Source organism: Sinocyclocheilus anshuiensis, unplaced genomic scaffold (genome assembly GCF_001515605.1).
Source record: "Sinocyclocheilus anshuiensis isolate Anshui unplaced genomic scaffold, SAMN03320099.WGS_v1.1 scaffold1079, whole genome shotgun sequence".
Taxonomy (NCBI): domain Eukaryota; kingdom Metazoa; phylum Chordata; class Actinopteri; order Cypriniformes; family Cyprinidae; genus Sinocyclocheilus; species Sinocyclocheilus anshuiensis.
In genome coordinates, this window is record NW_015548207.1 from 758649 (window position 1) to 783864 (window position 25216).

General features: G+C 38.4%; 1 protein-coding gene across 2 annotated transcripts in view; it reads right to left on the minus strand.

Moving 5' to 3' along the window:
• Positions 1-9083: 9083 nt before the first annotated feature.
• The window catches only part of LOC107653601 (aryl hydrocarbon receptor-like), a 35696-nt gene continuing 19563 nt past the window's right edge, over positions 9084-25216 (minus strand). The window contains exons 3-11 of one of the 2 annotated variants that reach the window (XM_016440350.1): positions 23482-23597; positions 20372-20461; positions 19170-19296; positions 18268-18401; positions 16347-16549; positions 16115-16224; positions 14921-15062; positions 13217-14738; positions 9084-10772 (exon numbers count right to left, since the gene is read on the minus strand). In XM_016440350.1, coding sequence (XP_016295836.1) covers positions 10611-10772; positions 13217-14738; positions 14921-15062; positions 16115-16224; positions 16347-16549; positions 18268-18401; positions 19170-19296; positions 20372-20461; positions 23482-23597 — 2606 coding nt within the window. In that variant the 3' untranslated portion in view covers positions 9084-10610. Of the gene's footprint in view, positions 10773-13216; positions 14739-14920; positions 15063-16114; positions 16225-16346; positions 16550-18267; positions 18402-18819; positions 18951-19169; positions 19297-20371; positions 20462-23481; positions 23598-25216 lie in introns of those variants that run through there. The other variant, XM_016440351.1, reaches the window with a different exon arrangement.

Genomic DNA, 25216 nt, shown 5'->3' on the forward strand with positions numbered 1-25216 from the left:
AATTCACCAAAAAAAAAAAAAATATATATCTTTCGTGTTAAACTGAAGAAAGTCAGGTTTAAAATGACATGATGGTGAGTAAATGATGATGACAGGATTTTAGTTTTGAGGTATAAATGGTACTTGGTAAGCTCATGATAAGAGGAGAAATGCAAGAAAATAAAAAAATAAAATTAATTAAAATAATCAGTAGGGCAAAAATGAAAGCTGTAACCCTAGATTTAAATCGAAAATGATAATAATATTATTATTAATAATAATAAGGGAAATGCTTTCTTTACAAGATTATAAAAAAAAAGGAAAAAAAAGTTGTACATTAATATAACTGAATTTCTTTCGGCACTTATAAAGTAAATTGTGGATAAGCATATCAAATATTATCTTGTGCTAGCTAATAAAGTGTATCTTTATCGTACACTTCAGCTCATATCTTTAGCTCATATAAAGACCTCATAACTACACAACACACACTCAGATGTCCCCGGGACACGGTTGACAAATCAGTGCATTGTCCAGAAGCCCTATCAAAATATTATGAGTGAGCATTTCGCTTTTCTTTCCTTGTTTATGTTTCCTTCAGGCGTTCGACCAATCACGAGTCTTACTCATCTGGCGACTCGCGAGTCTAGGTCACTCCATTATGAAAGCAAACAACAGCAAACAATGAACAAAAAACTGACTTGCTCTGACAAGGATAATGGAACGGATACCACAGTATTAAAATGACCAAGGGCCGATGCCACATACTTTATAGGTTAATTCGGGTCAGACAGAGGAGCCACAAATGGTCTGTGCTGCTTCTGTTAGTAATAACAGAGATAATTCATATACTATAAAATACAGAAGTCTTAAAGGTACAGTGGCACCTTTATATATAGACATATAGCAACACTGTGCTTTTGTGAACTGAATCTTCTAGAAGAGATCGAGTACAACTGGTCTCTGGTAAGAGGCATGGTTGGCCTTCTGGGACACGGGCTGTATTAATATTTGATATACAATTTTTCCACAGTGTCCTGTGAAACGTGGCAGTTCGTGATTGTGACTGGAGTCGTTGTGGCACGAGGACAAGCTGGCAGCCGATATTCACTTGACGTACACTACAATACTGTCTCAGGAGAGCTCAGAGGTCAATGTACAGTACACCTGAACTCCCTCAGAGTATGACCTTTGAATCTCAGAATGAAAAAAACAAACAAATCAGAAATACAGCTTAATAGTTAAATCGCTTAGAGACTTCTGTTTAGAAACTCTGATATCTTATACCAGTCCCTTATTTAATTCATAAAAACAGGTAAAGTGGTGGTATACGTCTTTTAACCACCCCCCCCTTTAAATGAATATTTAAATTTAAACTATAGATGCAAATGTATATTGGTACCTTATTGGATATTGGCATTTATTTAAGATTTTAAATGACGAATTTTGCCACCCATTCATTGCAGAGGATCTATCGCAAGTGCTGTAATGCTAATTTCTCCTAATCTGTTCTGATGAAGAAACAAATTCATCTACATCTGTAGTTAAAAGTCTCATCTGAATGTCGGTAACTCGTGGGCAGAATGTCCTGACTCTTGCCCTTGAGATCTGCCTTGTTTCCACACACACACACACACACAAACCCCGCTGCTGTGCCTCCTGCTGAGAGAGTGAAGCCATAATGGACGATACTGGACAAGCCATCAACGACAACGAGAGAGAGAGAGAGGGAACAGGACGAGCGGAAGTGTGAGAGACATGCACATGCTCTGTTTCTGCTCTTCACACACCTTTGATTCCCGTATTGATCTTTTACCTTCCTTCGTCTTCAAACACTCCCCCCAGTCTCTCTCTTGCTCTGTGTCCTTGGGGCGGCAGTGTTTCTGATGACAGAGTAGGAATCGTGGAGCGCAGCTTGGTGACTCCCATTGATCTGCATCTGTTTTCAGCTCCTGGGCTTGTCTGCTTGGCACAGGCGAATATGCTCTCGCACCACCCAAATCCATGTGTGTTTATGTGTGCCAGGCTCCTGCTGTGGAATAAACAGATATGCGACATATACGTAAACTCAGCATTGTGTGATAAAAAGACAATTGCCTTTTTAAAAATGTTATTCTGTGTAAACTCAGAATTCTGATGAAAAAAGTCAAAGTTGTGAAATATAAACTCAGAACTGTGAGATATAAACTTGAAATTGTGTGAAAAAGTCAGAATTGTGAGATAACAAAAAGTCGCAATTATCTTAATTTTTTTATTTTAAATGTATTTTATTTTTTCAGTCAAGAAGGAATGATTGATTTGATGTAAAATTATCTACTTTTCATGCTAGATTAATTTTATGTGAAATATCTAATAATTCAGATAAAAATTAGGAATATGCCTCACATACTTGCATGTTTTTGCAGAGGTAAGGTTGCATCACTGTCTGCTGCATTCGGTGGTGATTTCATATTTACATTTATTCATTTAGCAGACGTTTTTATCCAAAGCGACTTACAATTGAGGAATACAACAAGTGATTCATCGTAAAAATAAACACAGGAAGTACTCGTACAGTTTTAGACATTGTTCAGATTAGTACAAGCTAGACAGGGAGGGATTAAGGAAAGAGAAGCAAAGTTTTTAGTTTTTTTTTATATTAGGATGCAGTCAAGTGTTGACGAAAGAGATGAGTTTTCAGCGGTCGCTTGAAAATGGTCAGGGATTCAGCATTCCGGATGGGCGTGGGAAGATTATTCCACCAGCCAGGTACGGTGAAGGAAAATGTTCTGGAAAGTGATGTTGTGCCTCTCTGTGATAGTACCACGAGGCGTCGCTCACTTGTAGATCTCAGGCTTCTGGAGGGGATGTAAATTCGTAAGAGTGAGTGGAAGTAGGAGGGTGCTGAGCCTGTGACTGTTCTATACACAAGCATCAATGTCTTGAACTTGATGCGAGCCACAACCGGTAGCCAGTGCAGAGAAATAAAGAGAAGTGTGATATAAGCCCTTTTGGGTTCATTGAAGATCAGCCGGGCCGCTGCATTCTGAATCATTTGTAGAGGTTTGATTGTGCATGATGGAAGTCCAGCCAGAAGAGCATTGCAGTAGTCCAGCCTAGAAATGACAAGGGCCAGGACAAGAAGTTGTGCAGCATGCTCCGTTAGGAAGGGCCTGATCTTTCTGACGTTGTGCAATGCAAACCTGCACGACCGAGTGGTTTTTGTGGTCTTTGAAAGTCAGCTGGTCATCAAAGATTACTTCGAGATTTCTGACGGAATTGGATGGGGTAATTATTGATGAACCTAACTGGATGGTGAAATCATGCTGTAGAGTCGGTGTGGCAGGGAAGACAAGAAGCTCAGTCTTTGCCAGGTTGAGCTGTAGGTGATATTCTTTCATCCATGCTGAGATGTCCGCCAGGCAGCCTGAGATCCGTGCAGCTACCGTTGGATCATCTGGTTGAAATGAAAGATAGAGCTGTGTGTCATCAGCATAGCCATGGTAGGAGAAACCATGTGCCTGTATGATGGGTCCCAGTGATTTAGTGTATATGGAGAAGAGGAGGGGTCCAAGAACTGATCCCTGAGGAACCCCAGTGACCCGTTGATGTGCTTTGGATACCTCCCCTCCCGAGGCCACCCTGAAAGGCCTACCTGTGAGATAGGATTCAAAACAGTGAAGTTGAATCATGTGATGCCCAGTGATGAGAGAGTGGACAGAAGGATCTGATGATTCACAGTGTCAAAAGCGGCAGATAGATCCAGCAGAATGAGAACTGATGATTTGGAATCAGCTTTAACAATCCTCAAGGCTTCAGTGACTGACAGTAACGCAGTTTCAGTTGAATGGCCACTCCTGACTGGTTAGCATCCAGTTGGTTATTCTGTGAAAGAATTAATGATATCTGGTTGAAAACAACTCGTTCGAGGGTTTTCGCTATGAATGGAAAGAGAGAGACAGGTCTGTAGCTATCTACAAGTGAAGTGTTTAATGTAGGTTTTTTTAAGCAGTAGGGTTACCCGAGCCTGCTTGAATGCAGTGGGAAAAATGGCTGTGAGAATAGATGTGTTGATGATATGTGTGAGTGCTGGTAAGAGTGTAGGAGAGATTGCTTGGAGAAAGTGTGATGGGATTGTGTCTAGAGGGCATGTTGTAGGACGGCTGGAGAGGAGAAGTTTAGATACTTCTGCCTCAGTGATGGGATAGAAGGAGGAGAAAAGAGTTTTAGTAGCGGATGTGGTTGGTTTAAGTTCCTGTATGCATGGAGCTGAGAACTGACTGTTAATGGTTTTAGTTTTGTCTGTGAAGAATGTAGCAAAATCATCAGCTGTTAAAGCTGGTGGAGTGGGACAGAGGAGAGAATTGAATGTTTTGAAGAGATTGCATGTGTCTGAAGCGCTGTTGATCTTGCTGTGGAAATATGAAGATTTGGCAGTATGGACTTCAACAGAGAAAGATGAAAGCAAATCATAATCAGGTCTGACGGATCTTTTGATTTGCGCCATTTCCCCCCTGAATTAATTAATTCATCCATTCATCCATCCATTTTAAAGTCATTTAGTCATTTAATTTAACCTTTAATTGCCCAAATTTGTTACTTCTAATTATATTTATTCATTTATTTCTTAATTTTTAAATTATTTTTATTTTAGTCATTTAATCTTTAATTTAATTCCCCTTGTATTTGTAACTTCTAATTAAACTACATTTATTTATTCGTTAATAATTATTAAATTATTTCAAAGTCATTTAATTTTATCTTAGAGATCTTGACCTTCTTGGCAGTATCCATTAAATGCAGTTAAAACAATTTAAATCATACAACATACAAGACGTCAAAGCTTCAACAAGTAAAGGTAGTTATTTGGTTACCTTGTAATTCTTGTAATAAATAATATGTAATTTTGTTTGATATACTATAGCTGATGTTTCCTAGCGGGCTTAATTCTTTTAAATTTTGGAAAACAATATAGAGGTGAATTATTGTAGTGACTGATTGTTTTGCTGTTATCAACAACACAACTGCAGTTGTTATGAACGTTATTATTGAAAACATTTCTGAGTTGTCAATTCATAATTACAGAAATTCCAACACAACATGAATGTTGCTTTAGTTTAATGAGAATAGAATCATGGGTAAGAATGTTGCCATGATACCATCATAGTGCACTTTTGTTTTTATGATGTTACAAATACAATAACTTTTCAATAACTGATTTGAAGGGTACAAAAGATGCTAGGCCAGAATCAAACATTGGCACACAATGGTGCTCAGTCACCTACTTTCAGAGGCCTGTGTTGGATTATGTGCTGGCTGCTCCTTTCATCAGCAGACTCTTACAGTAAACCGAAAAAATAAATTGAGCTGGAAAGAAAAGAGAGGTCGGTGAGATGTAGTTGAACAAATAACCATTGACAGACTGATGACAATTCAGAAAGAGAGAGAGAAAGAAAAGTTGTCTTGCGTAGCAACAGTCTTTCTTGGGATTTGGAGTGAATTAGCCATGAAAACACTGAAAATACCAAGGGCAATACAACAAAATTGTTTAATATCTGAAGGAAAGGTCAATCCCTATCTACTCAACTAATCGAAGTAAAAAACTGCTTCCATTTTATGCATTTTCTCATCCTGACTTGTAACTAATGTACTGTAAATGGCTAATGCTAGCACTCATAGAAGCGCTAGTGGTGTTGAGGCAAATTGAAGAAAAGGGACCTGTAAGGAGCTTGGGTTTGGACCAAGAAGTCCAACTGACTGTAAAAATGCTCCAAGTTCTTCACTTTGTTAATAGCAGAGTTTAGTCCAAAACTAAACTTAATCGGTGTCTGGGAAGCTAGCTTTGCGGCGTGTAAATTTATTGGCTAACAAAACTATAAATAGAAGTGCAACATTGTTAACACGTCGTGAAGCGATGCCAGGCCTGGGAAAGAGAAGGTTTGATAGAAACAACACTTTCCAGAGCTGTAGTGACAATAAATGGTTGAAATCTTAGCTTCTTTCTCTGTTTTTCAGGGTGTGTTGCACGGGGACGTGATAGACAGCCTTGCGTGAGAGTCAAGCGGACAGTGAACAGCAGCCCGCGGGTTCCCGGAGAGGAGATGACTCGACTCATCCTCACTTCCAAACATGAGCGGACACCTCAGTCTGGGGCCAGAGCCAGATGGCGAGAGAGAAAGACAACATCCCTTACAAAAAATAAATACAGTGGTGAGATCATGATATCAGTGTATCACATAGCAATACTATGGTAGTTTGATTAATACCATAGTATTACATGATTACCATAAACAATATGGAAGTATTTACTGGTACTTCAAAGAATGCCATGGTATAACCATGGTAAACATTTTACAAGCTAACATCATTTGGCAACCTGTAGCCTTCTAAACTTCAATACAAACATTACACTTAGCCAGCATGTTGCTACTAGTAAATATTACCACAGCTAGCTGATATGATGTTGACTTTTATTTTGAAAACTTGCATGTATCAAATCAAAAGAAATACATGGACCAAACAACTTAATATTCATGAACAAAATCCATTAAATATGAATTGAAAACCTCATTTATAAATTAGTAAGCATTAGCTTGGTAGCTACCTACTTTTCAGTCTCCATAGCTGCTAGCTGCCAGCATAGCAAAGTCCCTGGGTGTGACCCATGGTACCATGTCCAAAAAAACATTTTCCAGTTTCTTCTAAAATATTTCAATAAATACACCAATCCTTTATGATCACATAACTGTGTGCATCTGAAAACTGTTTGTAGCATCTGAAAATAGTTGAATGTTTTATGACAATGGCATTTTTGTCTGACATTTATTATAAAAAAAAAAAAAAAGATTTCTGGAAAACCTCTGAATGTAATTTGTCTTGAAAAAAATTTAAAACCCCCTTAGCCCTGATGAAATCCAGCTGGACTAAGTGGTAGCTGGTTTCAAATGGGTATGAACTAGTCATTTATGGTCATTAGCCAAATAGCTGATTAGCTGGATTAGCAGAGTTTGAAACGACATGAGGGTGAATAAACAACAGAATTTTTGGGTGAAGCTTTCTTTTGAAAGCAGATCCCAGCTAACAGGGAACTTTGGCTAATGTTCTGGCAAGGTTCTCCCAAAGTTATCAACATTCTTCTAGTAACATTAACAGAACATTCGTTCAAAGTTAGCAAGTCCCCAAACATTACTCATGGAGCGTTTCTCTGAAACATGTTAGTTGCATGTTCGTCTAATGTAAAAAAAAAAACGTTTCGACTTACTAGATGGTTCAGATAACATTCAAAAGTACATTCACATAATGTTTGCAAAACGCTAAAATGTTTAAAACGTTCACAGAACATTCAGAATTAACATTCTCTGGAAACAGCAAAACATTCTTAGAACACATGATCCAATTCTTTGAATATCACCCGTCCACAGTGAGGACATTTCTTAATGCTAAATGGTCTGGATGCTTGTCCAACTGCACATTTTAAAGACCTCCTTATGCACTTTGAGATGACACTCATGTGTTAATTAAATCAAATGAACAGGGAAAAGTTTTAAGTCTCATTAAATGGAACTACTTAGCCAAATATTTGTGTGTGCCAAACTTTAAGAGTTTCAATGTTGTTAGCTTAGCAGCATGCTAACCCTAAACGCTAATCATTTTCAAGTCGACCCTGCAGTGCGCTTAGGGTGTTCCAAATCAATCATATATGAGATTCCACTTTAGTTAGGATGTCGTTTAGTTAGTTATCTACCCATATTTCACTAGGTATAATCACCAATCACACAGTTGGCTTGACTTTAAGTCCCTTGCTAATTTGTATTTATTTGTTGTTCTCCTCTCCTTCCATTCCTGCTCTTTACCCATTTCCAATTCTCGTTTCCATCCCTCTCTAACTCCCAGTCACTTCCTCTCTGTCTCTTACTGTCCCTGTCTGGCTCCATCTCCAGAGATCTCTCTGCTTCTCTTTCTACATCTCTGTTTTGCTTTTGTTGCTAAGGCTAAAGGGAGACCGAGGAGAGGGTAGTATTATTTAAACGCACTACGGCACTCCATGCACCACATAGGACAATAAACATAAAATATGCTCAGCATTTGCTAGTTTTTTTTAGCATGTTGCTACACATAATAGCATTGTATTAGGAACGGACTAAAATGATGGTGAATAATCTGTCTTAACTTGACTAGAATGATACCAACTGTTTCCTTTAGCACTTGCTGACTTCTTCCGGTGGTAGTTTAGTCTCCTATGGCGATGTGGCCCACCCCTACATGTTTGTTTGCTTTCAGCCAGCCTGTTCTTCACACCATGCTAGGTGTGAAAAGGAGCCATTCGTTCGGTCCACGGCGCGATCAATACAGATGTGAGGATAAAAGCTCTGAGGGAATGTTTGAAAACTGGTGAGCCCCGTTCGCGTGAGACAGCCGCATTTACACTAAGCCGAATCTCCCCAGGTAACTGTGACCTGTGAAGTTGGAACTTTAATAGGAATTTCATTTTCAATGGGTGATTCTAATAGATAACCGTAGCACAATTTTACCACAAAAACGCAAAAAGGAGGGAAAATAATAAGCTAATACCGCTAAACTGTTGAAATAGTGACTAAAATGTCAGCTCAACTAGTTGTTTCAAAATCCAGTGAAGTCAACTATCAAGTAAGTGTTTTAGAGGTCTACATAGACTAGAAAAGTCATACAAATAGTGCTCATGAAGTGAATGAAGGCTTGACTCACATTTAACTGCAGGTTTTAACATTAGCATGTTGCTAAGCTAACAATTCAATAACAATCATAAAAGCAAAAATTACATTTTGAAAGCCTACAATCCCTTAAAATTATGTGTTGGGTTGATTGCACTGTAGGACACACCCTTCAATATGCAACTTCCTGTTGCAGTAGGAAACTTGGACCCGTTTGCCCAAGCTGGTAGAACTTCATCTAGGTATAGAACTCATTGGTTTTAGTAGAAAACAAACAGATATTTGGATCATGGGAAGATAAAATTGTAAATATTGTTAAATACATACAAAATTTGGAACCTAGAAATGTTTTCACATGACTGTTGACAAGATCAGAAGAACTTCAAAGCACAAGGCCTGTTGTGATTGCACAAATTCTTTAATTAAAGGGCCAAATTGTACATTTCAACAAGCAGCCTACATCTTGTGCCGGAAAAAAGTCAAACCTGGTTAGATTGCAGTGCTCTTTAAAATAGTGCTTACAACAATATGAAATAACTTGACTATTTACAAACTCTTTAAACATTTCTCATATACGTGTTAAAAGAAATTTGAATCCATAGTCGAGCCAGTGGTACCTCTTATCGGAAATGTCTGTAAATACACTATATATATATGTATTTAAAAAAAGAAACGTAAAACAGAGGCTGGCCTGGAAATTTATTTTCTCTGTGACTTTATAATACTATAACATTTAACAATATTATTCATTAAACACCTCGCAGCACCTTGATGAAATATTATTTTTCTTTTTTAACTGCTTTACAATATATTCAACACATTCAACAATGTAAGCTTCCAGAATCTCTTTTCATGGACAAAACAAAACTGCTCTTGAACTGGTTTTTGAAATGCATTAATGATAAGTTCTGGACAACATGGTCTCATGTTAAATGCATAATAATTAGAGTTAACCATGTTAAAAATCATATTAGATTGTACAGGTTGGCTCGTACAAAATGTAAAATTTTTACTTAATTTGAGACAATTCAAAACTTGCATGTACATATTTGCATGTACATATTTTATGCCTTTACCTGATTTACCCGGTTAACTCTTACCAATTATTACGCATTCGTCACAAGACTGGGTTGGTTCTGGATTCACAATACACATGAACAATACACATTTGATCTGGAATCATCTTTCCAAAATCTAATCTCACAAAATGTAATAGTGTGAAGGGTTCAGATCTACAAGTGACATCTACAATGCATCTACATCTACAAGTGAGTCTTATCTTTTTTTTGTACAGCTAAACTGCTTTATTATTGACAACGCACATAAGTATTCTTTAAACTGTCAGTAAACTGAAGGTAACACCCTTGCTTTATTCATAAATAAATATACATCCCAATCTTCTGTTCATATAAACATAAAAAAGTCCTTTACTGCGTTTCAAGATAATCAGTTTTGTAAGAACTATAAGCTGCATACACTCCTACGTGATTTACAGACATTGCATCACATGTCACGCAAACAATTTTGCCAACAATTTTGAATGTGGCCCAATTAACGGCGACTGACATCACACACATACTTATGCACAAACGTATCCCAACATGCAACATGATCAACTGCATCTGCCAACTGGAGAAATTTCCCTACTTCTCACAAAGCAAAAGTAATTAATGACACTGAGAGAAATAATCCAAACATAATTAATACATAATTAATAACTGAATTAATAATATAAATGCGAGTGCTATCACATTATCTTGTGTGGAATATTCAGCAATTGGTTTGATATTTCAGAGGTCAGTCTGGCTCATTTGAATTAAAATTAATTTATTCAAGTTGATAAGCAAACCTAAAAAAAATTAAAAATAATAATTGCAATTTTTAATGTATTTTTTACATTTTGTTTGACAGTCCTCTCTTGATTGATGGCATCTTTTGGGATGGATCTGTATTGATCTGTATTCAGAGGTAGAAACCAGTGGTCTGGGGGTCAGGGGGAGGTGGGAGTGGCTCAGGAAGCGGGTGAGGACTGTTGCCAGGTGTGGCCACTGCATTGCCGTTGGGAACCAAACAACTTCCTGTGTAGGCCACACTAGCAGAGTTGAGTATAAAGCCTGTCTCCATCTGGAAACAAACAAACAAAAAATTGTTAGAATGTATGTAGCTAAATGGCTAAAAGCTAGCTAAAAGTGTACCAATTTTAGGATGATCAGCATTATGATAATTTTCATGTCAATTAAGAACATTGTCCTTCCATAATTTTGCAGTTTTTCGACAATAGTTTGCACCAAAACATGGCTTCTGTTAGCCTAGCTTAAAACAGCTTTTGAAAGTCATATAGTGTAAATACAAACTAAAATTGACAAAATCCACAGCGAGCAACCATGACCTTTCATTAGCATTAGAAAAACTTCTCTGCTATTGACCCAAATTACAGAGCTCACTTATGGTGCTAGCTTATAGAACTAGCACAGCGGTGGCTTATTTAAGCAGGTTAGTGGCATCTGGACAGCAGATGTTGTGTTTGCTGGGGTCATTTAAGGTCTTCACAAGATACATTCACCAGGATCATAATCAGGAACAAAAACTAATTCCATGCTGTTTTTGGAGGAACTCATCAAAATAATCAAATTCCAAACTGCCACATACAACATGCTAACCAAAACAAATCTTAAAGATTAGCTGGGTAAAAGCTTTTAAAAATGACATCACTTGGCATAATTTGTCAGTGCATGCTATTTTACCAACTCATATTTTTTTGCTAATGTAGGAATGTGTTGTGCAGATGATAAGTAAATCATTGGCTGCATCACAAATCTCCTATAGTTATAGTATATGTGTAGTGTTAGTATGCATGAGGTAATGTTGATGCTGGATTGTAGGTCATGGCTGCTCACGCCTGACTGGGCATTTAAGCTCTATTCTCTTTTCAGCTGAGAGCAATGACCCTGAACACACACAACTCAGAAAACTCAAAGCCTAGAATGTAGTGCTGGAATGAATTGTCTCGCTTTCTTTTTCACTTTGCTTTACCATTGAGGATTCATTTTTCTAACCTCGCCATTCCAATTTCAGCACTATTTCTAACTGTACCTCCCTTTTTCTTTGGAAAAGTAGCTCCAGCACTTTATTGCAAAAGTCACTACCACAATGCCAAAGCCTTGCAGTGCAGTGCACTGGCCCAAGTCAAAACAGTCCAACCAAAAGTATCTATGATAGTATTTGGGGTCTAGATGTTTCGGTTGTCTGCCAGTGAATTGTAAGTGTACTCAACAAGACACAGTATTTAAGATATCATTCTTAAGTAGCACAGACAACAAGGGATGAGTTATTCACCAAATTTGTCTTAGCAAGCACTGCTAACCATCTACAGAAAACACAATCCCTACATGTGGAACCACAGCATGGTGCTCTACATGCGGAAAGGCAAGATCGTCTGGATAAATGAGTGCAGACAGGAGCCTATGGTCTCTGAATATTGCCTGCTGCATGAGCGGTCCTTTTGTGGAGGCTACTCTTCCTCTAACTCGTTCATAGCTTCAGGCTCCCATTTCACAATGGACTAGATGCTACAGTTGGCTGCCATCAGTATAGCGGAAAAACCTGTCTGATGCTGGTGGGTTGACCTGGAAGCTTACATTCTTAAGCTGAAGATTACGATCTTAACCACAGTCACCATAATAAAGCAACACAGCAGGCAAAGCAAACATCCACCTGTGTGGGGCCCCATGGCGAATCTCCAGAGACTGCCAAGACTTTGTATTGTAGGTCTGTCACTGTGCATTATGCAATCTCAGTACATTAGCAATGACCTATTAGGTCTTGGCCCCTTATACAGAGCACAATTAGATCAGAGTGAGCATTTAGGCCAATGGAAAAAAGATGAGAAATATGGAGGGGGTGGAGTGGGGCGTTTCATGGTTTGGAGTCCAGAATATCTTTTAAACTTTTAGACAATCCGAGCTGTTTAAAGAGCATGTAGACATAAAATCGAACGTAGTGAAGGGTGGTCAAAAGGGTATCTATCATTATGTGAAATGTTAAAGACAATTTGATACAATTTCTAGTGCACAATATTTCTAAGACAGCAATCTATACCACCTTGATAATGTAAATAAAAAAAACGGGATGTCCAATCCTGCTCCTGGAGGGCCACTTTCATGCAGAGTTTAGCTCCAACACATCTGCATGGAAATTTATAGTGATCCTCAAGACATTTATTAGCTGGTTCAGGTGTGTTTAGTTAAGACAAGAGCTAAACGTTGCTGGAAGGTGGCCCTCCAAGAGTAGGATTGGACACTCCTGGGTTACTGCAATACCTTTGGTTTTCCCTTATCCATCCTTGATGGTTCTAGGACAACATTCGTTTCGACCAATCAGTTTTTAGGATTAGGGGCTTGACAACATTTTCATCCACAATAATTTCCTATTTGAGATCAGGAGTTGAGGGTGTACTTGGGGTTGTGGATAAGGTTTGGCTGTTATATGTTTGTTTGGGATGTTGATCCAGGAGCTTGTCCAACTTGGTTAAATCACATTGCGCAACTGTATCCTTCCTTAATTCTTACCTTACTGTGGGTGGCGTCATGGGTCAGTTCAGAGCCATAATCTCTCAATGAGGGAAGGTTTGAAGCTGGGGCTAATCCCAGGATATGCTCCAGAGAGGAGTTCTGTTTGGTATAGGAGGCGTAATAAGTGGGTGCGACCTTTGGCTGCTGCTGCTGTTTCTGATAACCCTGCTGATAGGATGAAGATGAGGCCATGGCTCCCTGAAACTGGCCTACATCCCCAGCTGTACAGATGTTCATTGTAAACTCCACCCCTGAATTGTCAGTCATATTGTAATCAACATGTGTACCCAGTGTTTGTGTGTGTGCCATCTGGCCATTGGGAAAACAAGGTCCATTTGTGTCCAACTGGTCTGTGAAGTCATATCCATTCCACTGGGGATCATTGTAGACCCCGTTCGGAGGGGTATCACTACCCACAGCTGTTTTCTGTTTATACTGGAATGGGTTAAGCAACTGGTCGTGCTGCCATTGATGTGATTGTGATTCACTAGTTCCTGTTATCTCGTCATCAAGTTGAGAGTTCAAGTTGGCTTGTGTGTGTTCAGGAACCCAGTGTCCATTGTGTACAGCTGGTACCGAGTTCACCAACAAAGTATCATGCTGGGTAAACGTAGTTGTCTCAGTGTCTGCTGTAGACACCTGTGGTATTGGTGCCTGGATCCAGCTCTCGGGTTTGTGGCAAACCGACTGGCCATTGAGATGTTGCTGCATACGCTGTGAGAGAAGAACTATGGGTGTTATCTGTTTTTGTGGCCAGAAAGGTACTTGAGGAGCAGTCATGGAGGAAGTAATTTGAGAAGCAGAATCGGAAGCAGAACATGGCTTAGGGGGTTCAACAGAATCTAATGCTGCGGCAGAGTTTTGAGCATCTGTTGAGTCCTCGATCCGGTTCTCCAGTGAGTCTTGGATGTAGGAGAGGATTTCGTTGTTGGTGAGAAGATCATTCAGAGATGGGATGTAATCCGGATCCATCTCTACCTGGATCATCCTCTCATCCAGAAGCAGCAGCTCTAGGTCCTCTGCGATGAGTCCCAGGTTTTCCAGGGCACTGAATAGCTCACTGTTGGAGCAGCTTTCCTCATTTTCCAGGGACAGAGAGTCTAATGTTGCCAGTAGTGGGTCAAAACTTGATGGTTCCTGTTTGGAGACTGCAGTTACACCATTCTGCGCTGGATTCCAACTTTCATTTTCCACCGAAGAAGAGAAAGTGCTAGTCTCTCCTTGCACACTGAAGAGGCTACTGTGGAATGACATTCTAGGCTCCATAGCAGGCTGGCAAACATAAACAGACTCGTCCTGTCTCATCATGGCTCCCAGCAAAGAACTTGGGTCCAGATCATCCTTTGAACTTTTGTCCACCTTGCTCTTTTTGGTTTTGTTGTTCTTGCCTTTGCCCTGAAGGGTGTCGGGGAAACCTGGCATGGGGTAGCTGATATGGTACAGCAGAGCTTCTCCAGTAGCAAAGGTGAACGGAAGATGCATAGATCGCTTCCTCAAATGCTCTCCACCCTCTTCTTCTCTGAATAAATGAATAAAAAACTTTGTCAGTGGATGTGTAAGAAGTACATTCATCAAAATCTTGCTAATTCGACCATGCTATTTAACAGTTTAAAGGTGAACACTAGCATGTTAATCAACTACATCTATTTTGTAAATTGTTAGTGCAGAAATATAAATGGATATTAGCCATAATATACTTACACAAGAGGCCTCTGGGTGGCAATGATGTAGTCAGGCTTGCCGTTTTTGTGGACAAGTCTAGCGTTAGCTTGTACCCATTTCCAGCGGTTGTCCTTTGTAAGCAGTCTAAAAACAGTCAGGCCGCTTTCTCCAGTCTTGATCACTGCAATAGACAATGCAACAGTATTTAAACCCAGTTATTAGTTGAAACATACACATCAGATTTTTCTGCCTTGTTGCTTTTTTCTGCTAATAGATGTTGGCTCCATATTGAATTACTGATTTTACTGGATTTAAGGCTCTAGTTCACATGTCCCTCTACTCCTAACATCAAGGATTTATCCAATCTCCTCCATAATCTATGGCAGTGGTTCTCAAACCTCTCCATGAAGTACCTTCAGCGCTGCACATTTTGTATGTCTCCCTATATCTGACACACCCACTTCAGGTCTTGCAGTCTCCACTAATGAGCTGATGAGTTGAATCAGGTGTGATAGATGAGGGAGACATACAAAATGTGCAGGGCTGGGGGTACTCCAGGACAGGTTTGAGAACCACTGATCTATGGGATTATGGGAAAACATTCCTCCTCCTGTCTCTTGCTCTGTCTGTCTCTTTTTTACACTTCTTGCCTTAGACCAGTGGTTCCCAACCCTGGTCCTGGAGGCACCCCAACACTGCTCATTTTGCATGTCTCCTTTCTCTGACACACCAATTTCAGGTCTTGGAGTCTCTACTAATGAGCTGATGACCTGAATCAGGTGTGTTTGATTAAGGAGACATGCAAAACGTACAGTGTTGGGGTGCCTCCAGGACCAGGGTTGGGAACCACTGCCTTAGACCATCATAGAATAATCAGAATTCAAAAGTCCAAACAATTGATAATATCAGTCGATTTCACTTCCTGTGATAACATTTATAGATTACCTCCTGTGAACCAAGCTGAATGAAAATACCGTCACTTGTTCAAGTATTTGCCTAAGAGCACACTGTTCATGTCTTTTAGTGTCACTAGTTTATTTTAGACACAAAGCCTTTGGCAACAATGTCAGCATGCATCAGCAGAAAGACAGCTCATCATAGCTGTTTCTTAATCTTCACGTAATTCAGTCAATCACATTATTAGTTATGTAGCATTTTCAACATAGTTTCTTTAGGCTGAATTTGACTTTCTTGAACAATAAAACTCCAAAATGACAAATCTGAAAATCTTACTCCTGACATGGTTCTCAGCACAATAGAGCATATCAGCTGCATGGATGAACTGGTACCCTGAACCACGAACTCGCAGCTCTGCCTCGGTGTAGCCAAGAACAATTTTACCCCTACAACAAAGGTAAAACCAACATCAGTGATTCTTACATCATTTTCTATTGTACTTATGGATATATAAACATTTGTATACAATGCACGTTACAACTCTTTCAAAAGAAACGTCCATCATTACTTAGCATCACAGGCCATTGGGGTGAAGTCCAACTTGTGTTTGGTTCTGAAAATCATGTTATTGGTTCGGATCTCCATTATGGAAGGAGGCTGTAGGGGTGTCGCTATGGCAAACAGGGCGAGCTGGGGTGGCATTTGGCCTCCGTCATCCAAACGCCTGTTCTGTCCATGCAGGAATTTCAGACGTCCTTGAAGATTCAGGGCCTTAATGGGGCATAAATGACAATGAATATTGGAATTTGTACTATACAAAAAAAAAAAAAAAAAAACTTAAAAAAGGCATAACATGAAAAATTTGAAAATGGACATTAATTTAAATATGGAATTTCATCTAATAATTATATGTTTCAAATACATGGCAACTACTACAAAAAGAGCAAACAAACAAGAATAATAAAAATATGACATGCAAAAAATCATGAAAGACGTACATAACCGATACACGTAATATATGAACATACACAGCTGGAGCTGAAGGATTTTGTTGCCGTGCCCTTGGCAAACCACATAATTTGTCTCTGACTCAGTGTGGGCAATAGAACTCAATCCAGGTCATCTATTAATGAAGGCTATGACCACAATGTGTCATATCTGAATGTTTGCTTGTTTGTGATTGGTTAGTCAACCTTACAACTTTTGTTCTGACTGGCGGAGATTAAGCCATCTAAAAGTGAGTGTTTTATGTATGTTAGCCATGATTAATTTAGTGCCACTTATGAATATGCACAAACATAAAACTACAATACAATATATTTTGTGGCTGGAAGGCACTCTTGATAACCTATTTTTTGTTGTTGTTTCATTTCTGGGTGAGCTGTTCCTTTAAGGCTTGTAAATTATGTGATGTCTTGTGTAATGCCTGATTTAAAGTAGTTCTGCTTATGTAAGGCTACTCAACAAATGTCTCAGTTTGGGAATGACTTTGTGAAGTATTAATACAGAGACACACATTCACATACACAAACGGAAAACGTTAGTCAAACTATATTTCATTTGGCGCAAATAAAAATGAAGCTTTCAGCATGACTTTCCAAGTTGGCGGTGTGTCAATTAAATAATCATGATGGAAGCTAATTGGACATAATGACGTGTTCATTGTGAACCTCCCAAGAGAACATAATAGTTGCATTCAAAAATGCCAAAAGGACCAAAAAAAACAAAAACATAATGGAAAAGAGTTTGAGGTTGCTCATATTTATAGCTCATGCTAATGAATTTCTCTGAACACATGGGGAGACCCCTGTTAGCGTTCCGTTCCTGACAAGTTAAGTGTAGTCATGCTATTCTTGAGGGAGATGGATTTGGTAAAGATGGAGTGGAGGGGAAAGAAAGTAAAAGAGGGAGACTGAAGAAATAAAGGGCTAGAGTACAGAGAATTAGTGCAGTAGTGAGCTTTGCACGCATATGTATCTCTTCACTACCACAATGCCAATATTAGCAAAAAAAGAGACAGCTGTCTGGCTGAAAAGAATGAATGGGAAAAATACTTTAGGAATAAAGACAGCTGAAAGAGCTGGTGGTCACTATTGCGCTCCATACTGTAGCTAAAGCCTGGCTTTCTTCAAATTAGCTTTAATTTATGCTAACAAGAACAGGTTCTCGTTATTATGCTCTATTTCTTCTAGGACAAATTAAAACCTGTTCCACATGACCCTATTGCTCCTTTAAGACGGATTACAGAGGTGTTCCAAAGATTCTGATCTCTGTGGCTGCTAGAGGCGCAATCCAACACAAAGTTAGCTCCACTAACCTAGATGCTAACTCATTCTGTAATCTGGAACATCGGGGCTTAGAGACTTTGAATAGCAAGATATTTTCCATCATACTAATATTAAAATTCCAACAGTATTTCCATAGTTCCTGTGTAGGCAACTCGTTAGGTTTTGAGAGCAAAATAAAAGCTTTAGCTGTTCGACACTGACCAGGAATCCCGAAGAATTGTCTAGGAGGCATCGGAAACGACAGACGAAATTTCTCTCCAGGAAAGAGGAGTTTTCGGGAGGCAGCTGGTCAGGGTTGCATGTCACCAGCGACATACTTGGGGCAGGATCTCCATCTAAGAGAAACAAAAAAGAACTTAGAGACTCAGTAGTGTGTCTAGACTTTTTCAACCGGAGGTCATCATTGAATTATCCACTGACCACTGTTTCTGTTTTTTTCCTTTCTGTTTGCTGTTATCCTTAATTAAAATGGACATTTTAGTGACCATAACATTTATTATAACTCCAGGAGCTTCCACTAAAGGTCAGACCACCCTCCCCCTCTCATTTTTTCCAAAAATGAGACTCTCTTTTTCTCAGTAAACTATTCATTTGAATATTCGCTTAAAAGTTTTGGTTCTTTTATCATTAATTTGTTATGAATAATTCATATATTAAAATATGTTATATATAAAGACCTTTTTTTTTGCAGAATTTCAGGCAAAAATAACTCAATATAGTGCTACCATGATATAAAATGATATATTTCCTGACCTTGTGGTGATTCTTCTGTCTGCGTGCTGGTTGGAGGTGGGTTCAAGGCCCAGTGTAAGTTGAGTCTGAAGGCCTGCTGGTCTTCAGTATGAATGAGTTCAAACAGATTTTGATGCATCACATCTGTCTGGGTAACCGAAGGACAAATGAAGAGGGACAGTGTGAGAGAATTAAGTTGAAAGGATGTAGCATCACTTTATGGTTTTAAAAAGTTTCAGGACCAACTACAAATATGTAAAGTAATGTTTGGTATCTGAATATGTTATATATAAAGACCTTTTTTTTGCAGAATTTCAGGCAAAAATAACTCAATATAGTGCTACCATGATATAAATGATATATTTCCTGACCTTGTGGTGATTCTTCTGTCTGCGTGCTGGTTGGAGGCGGGTTCAAGGCCCAGTGTAAGTTGAGTCTGAAGGCCTGCTGGTCTTCAGTATGAATGAGTTCAAACAGATTTTGATGCATCACATCTGTCTGGGTAACCGAAGGACAAATGAAGAGGGACAGTGTGAGAGAATTAAGTTGAAAGGATGTAGCATCACTTTATGGTTTTAAAAAGTTTCAGGACCAACTACAAATATGTAAAGTAATGTTTGGTATCTGTAAGGTTTTTAATGTTTTTGAAAGAAGTCTCTCATGCTTAAGGCTGCATTTATTTGATAAAAAATATAGTAAAAACAGTACTATTTTGAAATCTTATTACAATTTCAAATAATTGTTTTCTACTGGAATATATATTAAAATCTCCGAATTCACTTTATTCACTGAAAAATGGCTTATTTCTGACAGCATCAACTTTGACCTGCTATCAAATTCCCTCTTTTCTTGTCTAAACACATTCATACGAACAAAAGGAGGACATCGTAAGCACAGAAAGTAAACAAATATAGTGACGTCTCAGTTGGATAATTCATAAGTAAATTATAATGAATTAGATTATGCCGTGCCAGACTGAATCTCAGAGTAAAGCCTATTTGATTAAGCACATTCAATTTCTCCCGCATTCAAACTGTTGCTCGAGAGAGACGCTGCAGTATTAATCAGCATTAGGCAGATCTGATGAGTATATATATATATGTGTGTGTGTGTGCACTAAGAATAGAGGTGAGAAGAAGTATGGAATGGTTATCCAACAGGTGAGTCTGACGTAATTCTGATTCTGGGAATGTGTACGTACAGGGCATCCTTATCAATCAGATTAAAACTGTGTCACCTGCAAACTCATTACGTCATGCCTGGTTTGGACATAATTTAAGTGCATAAGTAGCCCTACTACAAAATAAAGGCCTATTTGCACCAAGAGCGATGCGTCAAAGTAGCATTTTTACCCTTTTTAAAAGATAAACGTGTTGAAACAAAATATTCAGAAATTTTGCATTTAAATATGTTTTGTTGGTATTTCATGAGGAAATATATAGCAAAATCCAATCCCAAAATTCATATCCCAAAGATACTGACTGTAATTCAGCTGTCTATTGGATTAGTATTAGAACAGTGGCTATATGATACATATGTGTTTATGTAAGAGACTGTTGAGAAGGATAATTACCTGTTGGAATCCTAAGTAATCCTGGATGGTGTGAGAACAGTAGAAAATGATCCCCTCAGCAGTGACCACCAACACAAAGCCATTAAGAGCCTGTGACCATAAACAAATGAACGAACAAACACAGGAAATACAATTATTACGTTATTGGTCATAAAGAAGATTATGGAAGCCTGTTTCTGCCAAAGAATAAAAAAAAAAGTTTTTTTTTTTAAATCTCAATTCGGACTTAAAGATTTAAACTCGGAATTCTGAGGGGAAAAGTCAGAATTGCAAGATATAAACCCAGAATTCTGACTTTTTTCTTCTTGAAATTCCAAGTTTATATATCACAATTTCAATTCTGACTTTTTTCTCAGAATTCTACAATTATATCTCGCAATTCTAACTTTTTTTCCTCTGAATTCTGAGCTTACATCTTGCAATTCTATGGAAGACTTTTTTTCTTGCAATTCTGAGTTTATATCTTGCAGTTCTTCGAAAAAAGTCAGAATTGTGAGATATAAACCCAGAATTCTGACTTTTTTCTTGAAATTCCAAGTTTACATCTCGCAGTTTTGACTTTTTTCCTCAGAATTCTAAAGATACATCTTTCAATTCTGACTTTTTCTGACTTCCATAGCTGATTGAAAACCAGCTTTTTAAATGAATCACTACATTATTCTCTCAATTTGTTTTTTAAAGAACCCCAAAATGGCTCGACAAGTACAGTTTTCTTTTCTGTGTTGATGTATTTCCTATTAAAAGGAAGTTGGTACAGAGCATATCAACCAATTTTTTGAAAATGTCCAATAGTCATTTGTTTAAGTTACAGTCAAACTGAAACAAAATTTAACTGAAAGGAGAGACATTTTTTTAAAATTCCTTATATGTGCTACAAGTACAGTTATCTGAGTACACTAGCGTATGCCATTTTGTTCTGTGTGTGTATTTTTGTGGAGGGGATTTTGCAGCTCATCACCATCTGGTAGGCTCTAAGTGTGGATCTGTGATTATGGTAATCTGACACATCCACAGACAATACAAAAACAACTGTGTATGGCTACACTGTGGAGTCCCTGTACAAATCCACCATCGATAAAACCCTCAAGCACTGAGTGTGACAGTCAAATAAGTATGTTGGTGTAATTTTTTCACTTTTTACAAGTACCCGATTCTTTTGAGAACATTCTTAAAAATGTGAAATACATTTATATTTTGAAATTAAATATAAAATAAAACTAAATTACTGCTAAATTCTGAAACCTAGACTAACATTATATGTCGATATCATGGGGAAAAAATTACTATAAATACTACAACATAGAAAATGGTTCTTTTAATAACATTAATAAGAAGAAAACAAACACAGATTCACAGAGAAGCCCCAAAGTGCAACACTGTACTTCGGTCTGAGTGTAAATAAGGGCTCTCTTGAAATCCTACGAATGTTTTATTTAGGCTGTGCTTGTGTTGCAAACACTTTCTAAATGCAAACTGAACCCTTTAACCTAAAATGATATGATAAGGTAACAAGCAATAAATCACTAAATCATCTTTTCCACTTTAATCTGTGATTGTTTTTGCCAGATGATATGTACATAATAATGTGCTGCAGTGTGGTAACATCAACAAATAAGCCTCAAGAATTAGTGTGCGTTACCCCATCATGAATGGTACAGCAGTTTATAGGGTTATATCTTCCAGCGTCCCTCTCATTTGCCTGAACATCTGCATTGCATACCAACACACACACACACACACGCACACACATACTAATTCATACATGCACACCTGGTCCAAACACACTCAGAAAACATGGTCGAGTAGCAGCGCTCAGAATAAATATTTCGGCTTGTTGGTTGGCAGAACAGCCCACACGGGGCTCTTGCGGGGCAGGAGGGCGAGGGAGGATGGCAGTCAGGAAGCATTACGATCAAATATGTACCACTGCATCGTTCACAGTCCAGCACACACAACACACACACAACTATACACAACACAGGGGAGAGAGTGCGAGAGAGAGAGAGAGAGAAAAAGAGTATGAGGTAGAGTATGAAGCAGAGAAACACCAGAGCTGAGATAGATAGATAGATAGATAGAGAGATAGATAGATAGAAAGATAGGAAGGAAGGAACGAAGGAAGTAAAGCAAGGACAGAAGGAAGAAAGGAAGAGGAATGGATCGATGGAAGGAAGGAATTAAGGGAAGAAGCAAGGAAGAAAAGAAAATAACAGGAAGAAAGGTAGCACATGACAGGAAGGAAGGAAAGAAGGAAGATAACAGGAAGGAAGGAGCATGACAGGAGGGAAGTAAAGAAGAGATGGATCGATGGATGTAAAAAAGGAAGAAGCAAAGGAAGAATGGAAGGAAGGAAGGCATGTATCGATAGAAGACAGAAAGTAAGGAAAAACAGACTGAAAGAAAGGAAAGAAGAAATAGGAGTAAAGAAAGGAAGGAAAAGACAGAAAGAAGGAAGGAAGGAAGCAAAGAAGGAAGAAAGGAAGGATGAAATAGACAGGAATGAAAGATAAAGGATAATTAAACCCTCTACATTGCGAGTAAATCACTCGCATATGCGACTAAATCTTCACTCTGGGCGACTAAATGATGTCTAATATTAGCCAATGGCTAATAAATTCTCTATAAAGGCTGAGTATATGATTAGCACAGATATATTTTCACTCACAGAACACTCTGACTGAGCACTTCAGAGTCTAGCCAATGGCGATTCAATTGCCAAGGTGTCCGTTGAGGGTTGTAATTAGAATGTGAAAGCATGTGTGATGAAATGAAAACACAGATGTGAGTGGACAGGTGGTTCAAAGTTCTTAGTCACCAGATGGACAGAGCAAAACTTTCAAAGTAAAAAAATGTAATAAATAAAACAGAATAAGAAAATACTTTTACCTCTTATTTTATCCTTCGTTTATAATACATGAGATCTCTATATGTGCATTATTCATGCCTAAGTGTCTGAAACGAGAACAAGGCTGGGCAGAAATAGCCTCTTCTCTTTTCTCCTCTTCTCCTCCTTCTCGAGGACATTGTTTAAAACGTCTCTTTATAACATGCTATGAAGGCACATGGACGCCATACACACAAACACACACACGTGTGTTTGTCCTTCTGACCTGTAGTAGGAGCTCTCCTTCATGCAGCCAGCCATCAACCAATCCTGTTGCTTTACTGTTGTCATGGTTACTGTTGTTTGTTGACAAACCATTGCAGCTGTGGTTTTTCAGAGCGACTGTTGACAGAAAAAAAGAAAGAAATATTTACATAATGTATGTTGTACAACTATAGTTAGTAGTGTTTATTAAGTGAAGCATCACTATTACTCACTACTGTATATGTACATTCAGTGGATACTCTCCAAAATGGCACCAGGATGATGCGGAGGAGACGAATTGTTGAATAAAGTTGTTATTTTTGGTTTCTTTGCATACAAAAAGTATTCTCGTAGCTTTGTAAAATTACGGTTGAACGCCTGATGTCACATTGATTATTTTACCATCTCCTTGCTCCGTTTCTGGACCTTGATCGGATGAGAGGGCCAGAGAGCTCTCAGAATTCATAAAAAATATCTTAATTTGTGTTCCGAAGATGAACGGAGGTCTTACGGGTTTAGAACAATATGAAGAGTGAGTAATTAATGACAGAATTTTCATTTTTGGGTGAACTAACCCTTTAAGTCTTCAAGTCTTTGAGTTCATATTGAGATCTCTGACTTTATTACAGATTTTACAGAAACTGAGCAGAGATTGAGACATCGTTGAGAAGAAACACAAGAATTAAAATCTTAGAAGCAGAGATTTTACGCAACAGTCTCCATTAGTTAAATTATGTTCTATTCAGTTAAAATACAGTTTTCAAACAGGTTTCCCATACACTCTGCCACTGGTCAGGTGGACAGATGGCCCCGCCCCAAACTCACGCCATTGGCTGAGCCACTGTTGCCATGCCAGGCTGGTCGGAATTTTTAAACAAACAGAGCAATTATAGCGCCACAGAAACACAGCGATTCAAGGATCTCAACCTATAGAAATACGTTAAACTATAATTAATTATACAAATATATTAAACTGACAGGAAAAAACTATTTTAACATCCAAAAATCGCTTAAAATGTAATTTAAGGTATGCCATACTTTCTTCTACTTAGTATTCAATACGTGCTCTAAAAATGAGTCTGTGCTGTTTTTGTCGTGGCCATTAATGGATTTGCTCTGTGTAGCCCTCTCTCAGGACAAGACAAACTCTTTTGAGCATTAGTGGAGGAACTGACCTACAAACGACAGGGGAAATGGAGAGAGACAGGCCAGGCCAGGAGAACAGGGATATGAAAAGCTTTTGCACTGACAGAGAGAAAGAGAGAGACAGAAAAGGAAAGAGGAAGCACTTTTCACTTGTGAGAACATACGTGGAAAACGCATTTGGGCATGGTGAGAGAAAGGTCACCTCGCTCTCGCTCCTAACCATCTAGCAACGACATAAGCAAATGTGTCATATTTTATTAGCATCTTGTGGCTGATATTAAACCTGTGAAGTGCTCAGCACAGTTGCGAACATTTGTTTGTTGTTATTGTCCAAAAATGTCCACAATAGCTGAACTACTATTTACACCAATTATTTCCATAACCAAAAACTCGCTCAAGCAAATGCCTCTAGATGTCATGAAAACTAATTTTGATGATTACATTGGACTCCTTTTGTTCTCCTGCAGCAACATCTGACCCTTTTAATAGTCCTGACGCATGACCTGTCATGACCCCTGACCCCTGTGAAGACATGATACAATGAGGTTGACGTTATTCCTTGAGACATATTTTAATTAACATAAAAATATCTATATTATTTAAAAAAATAT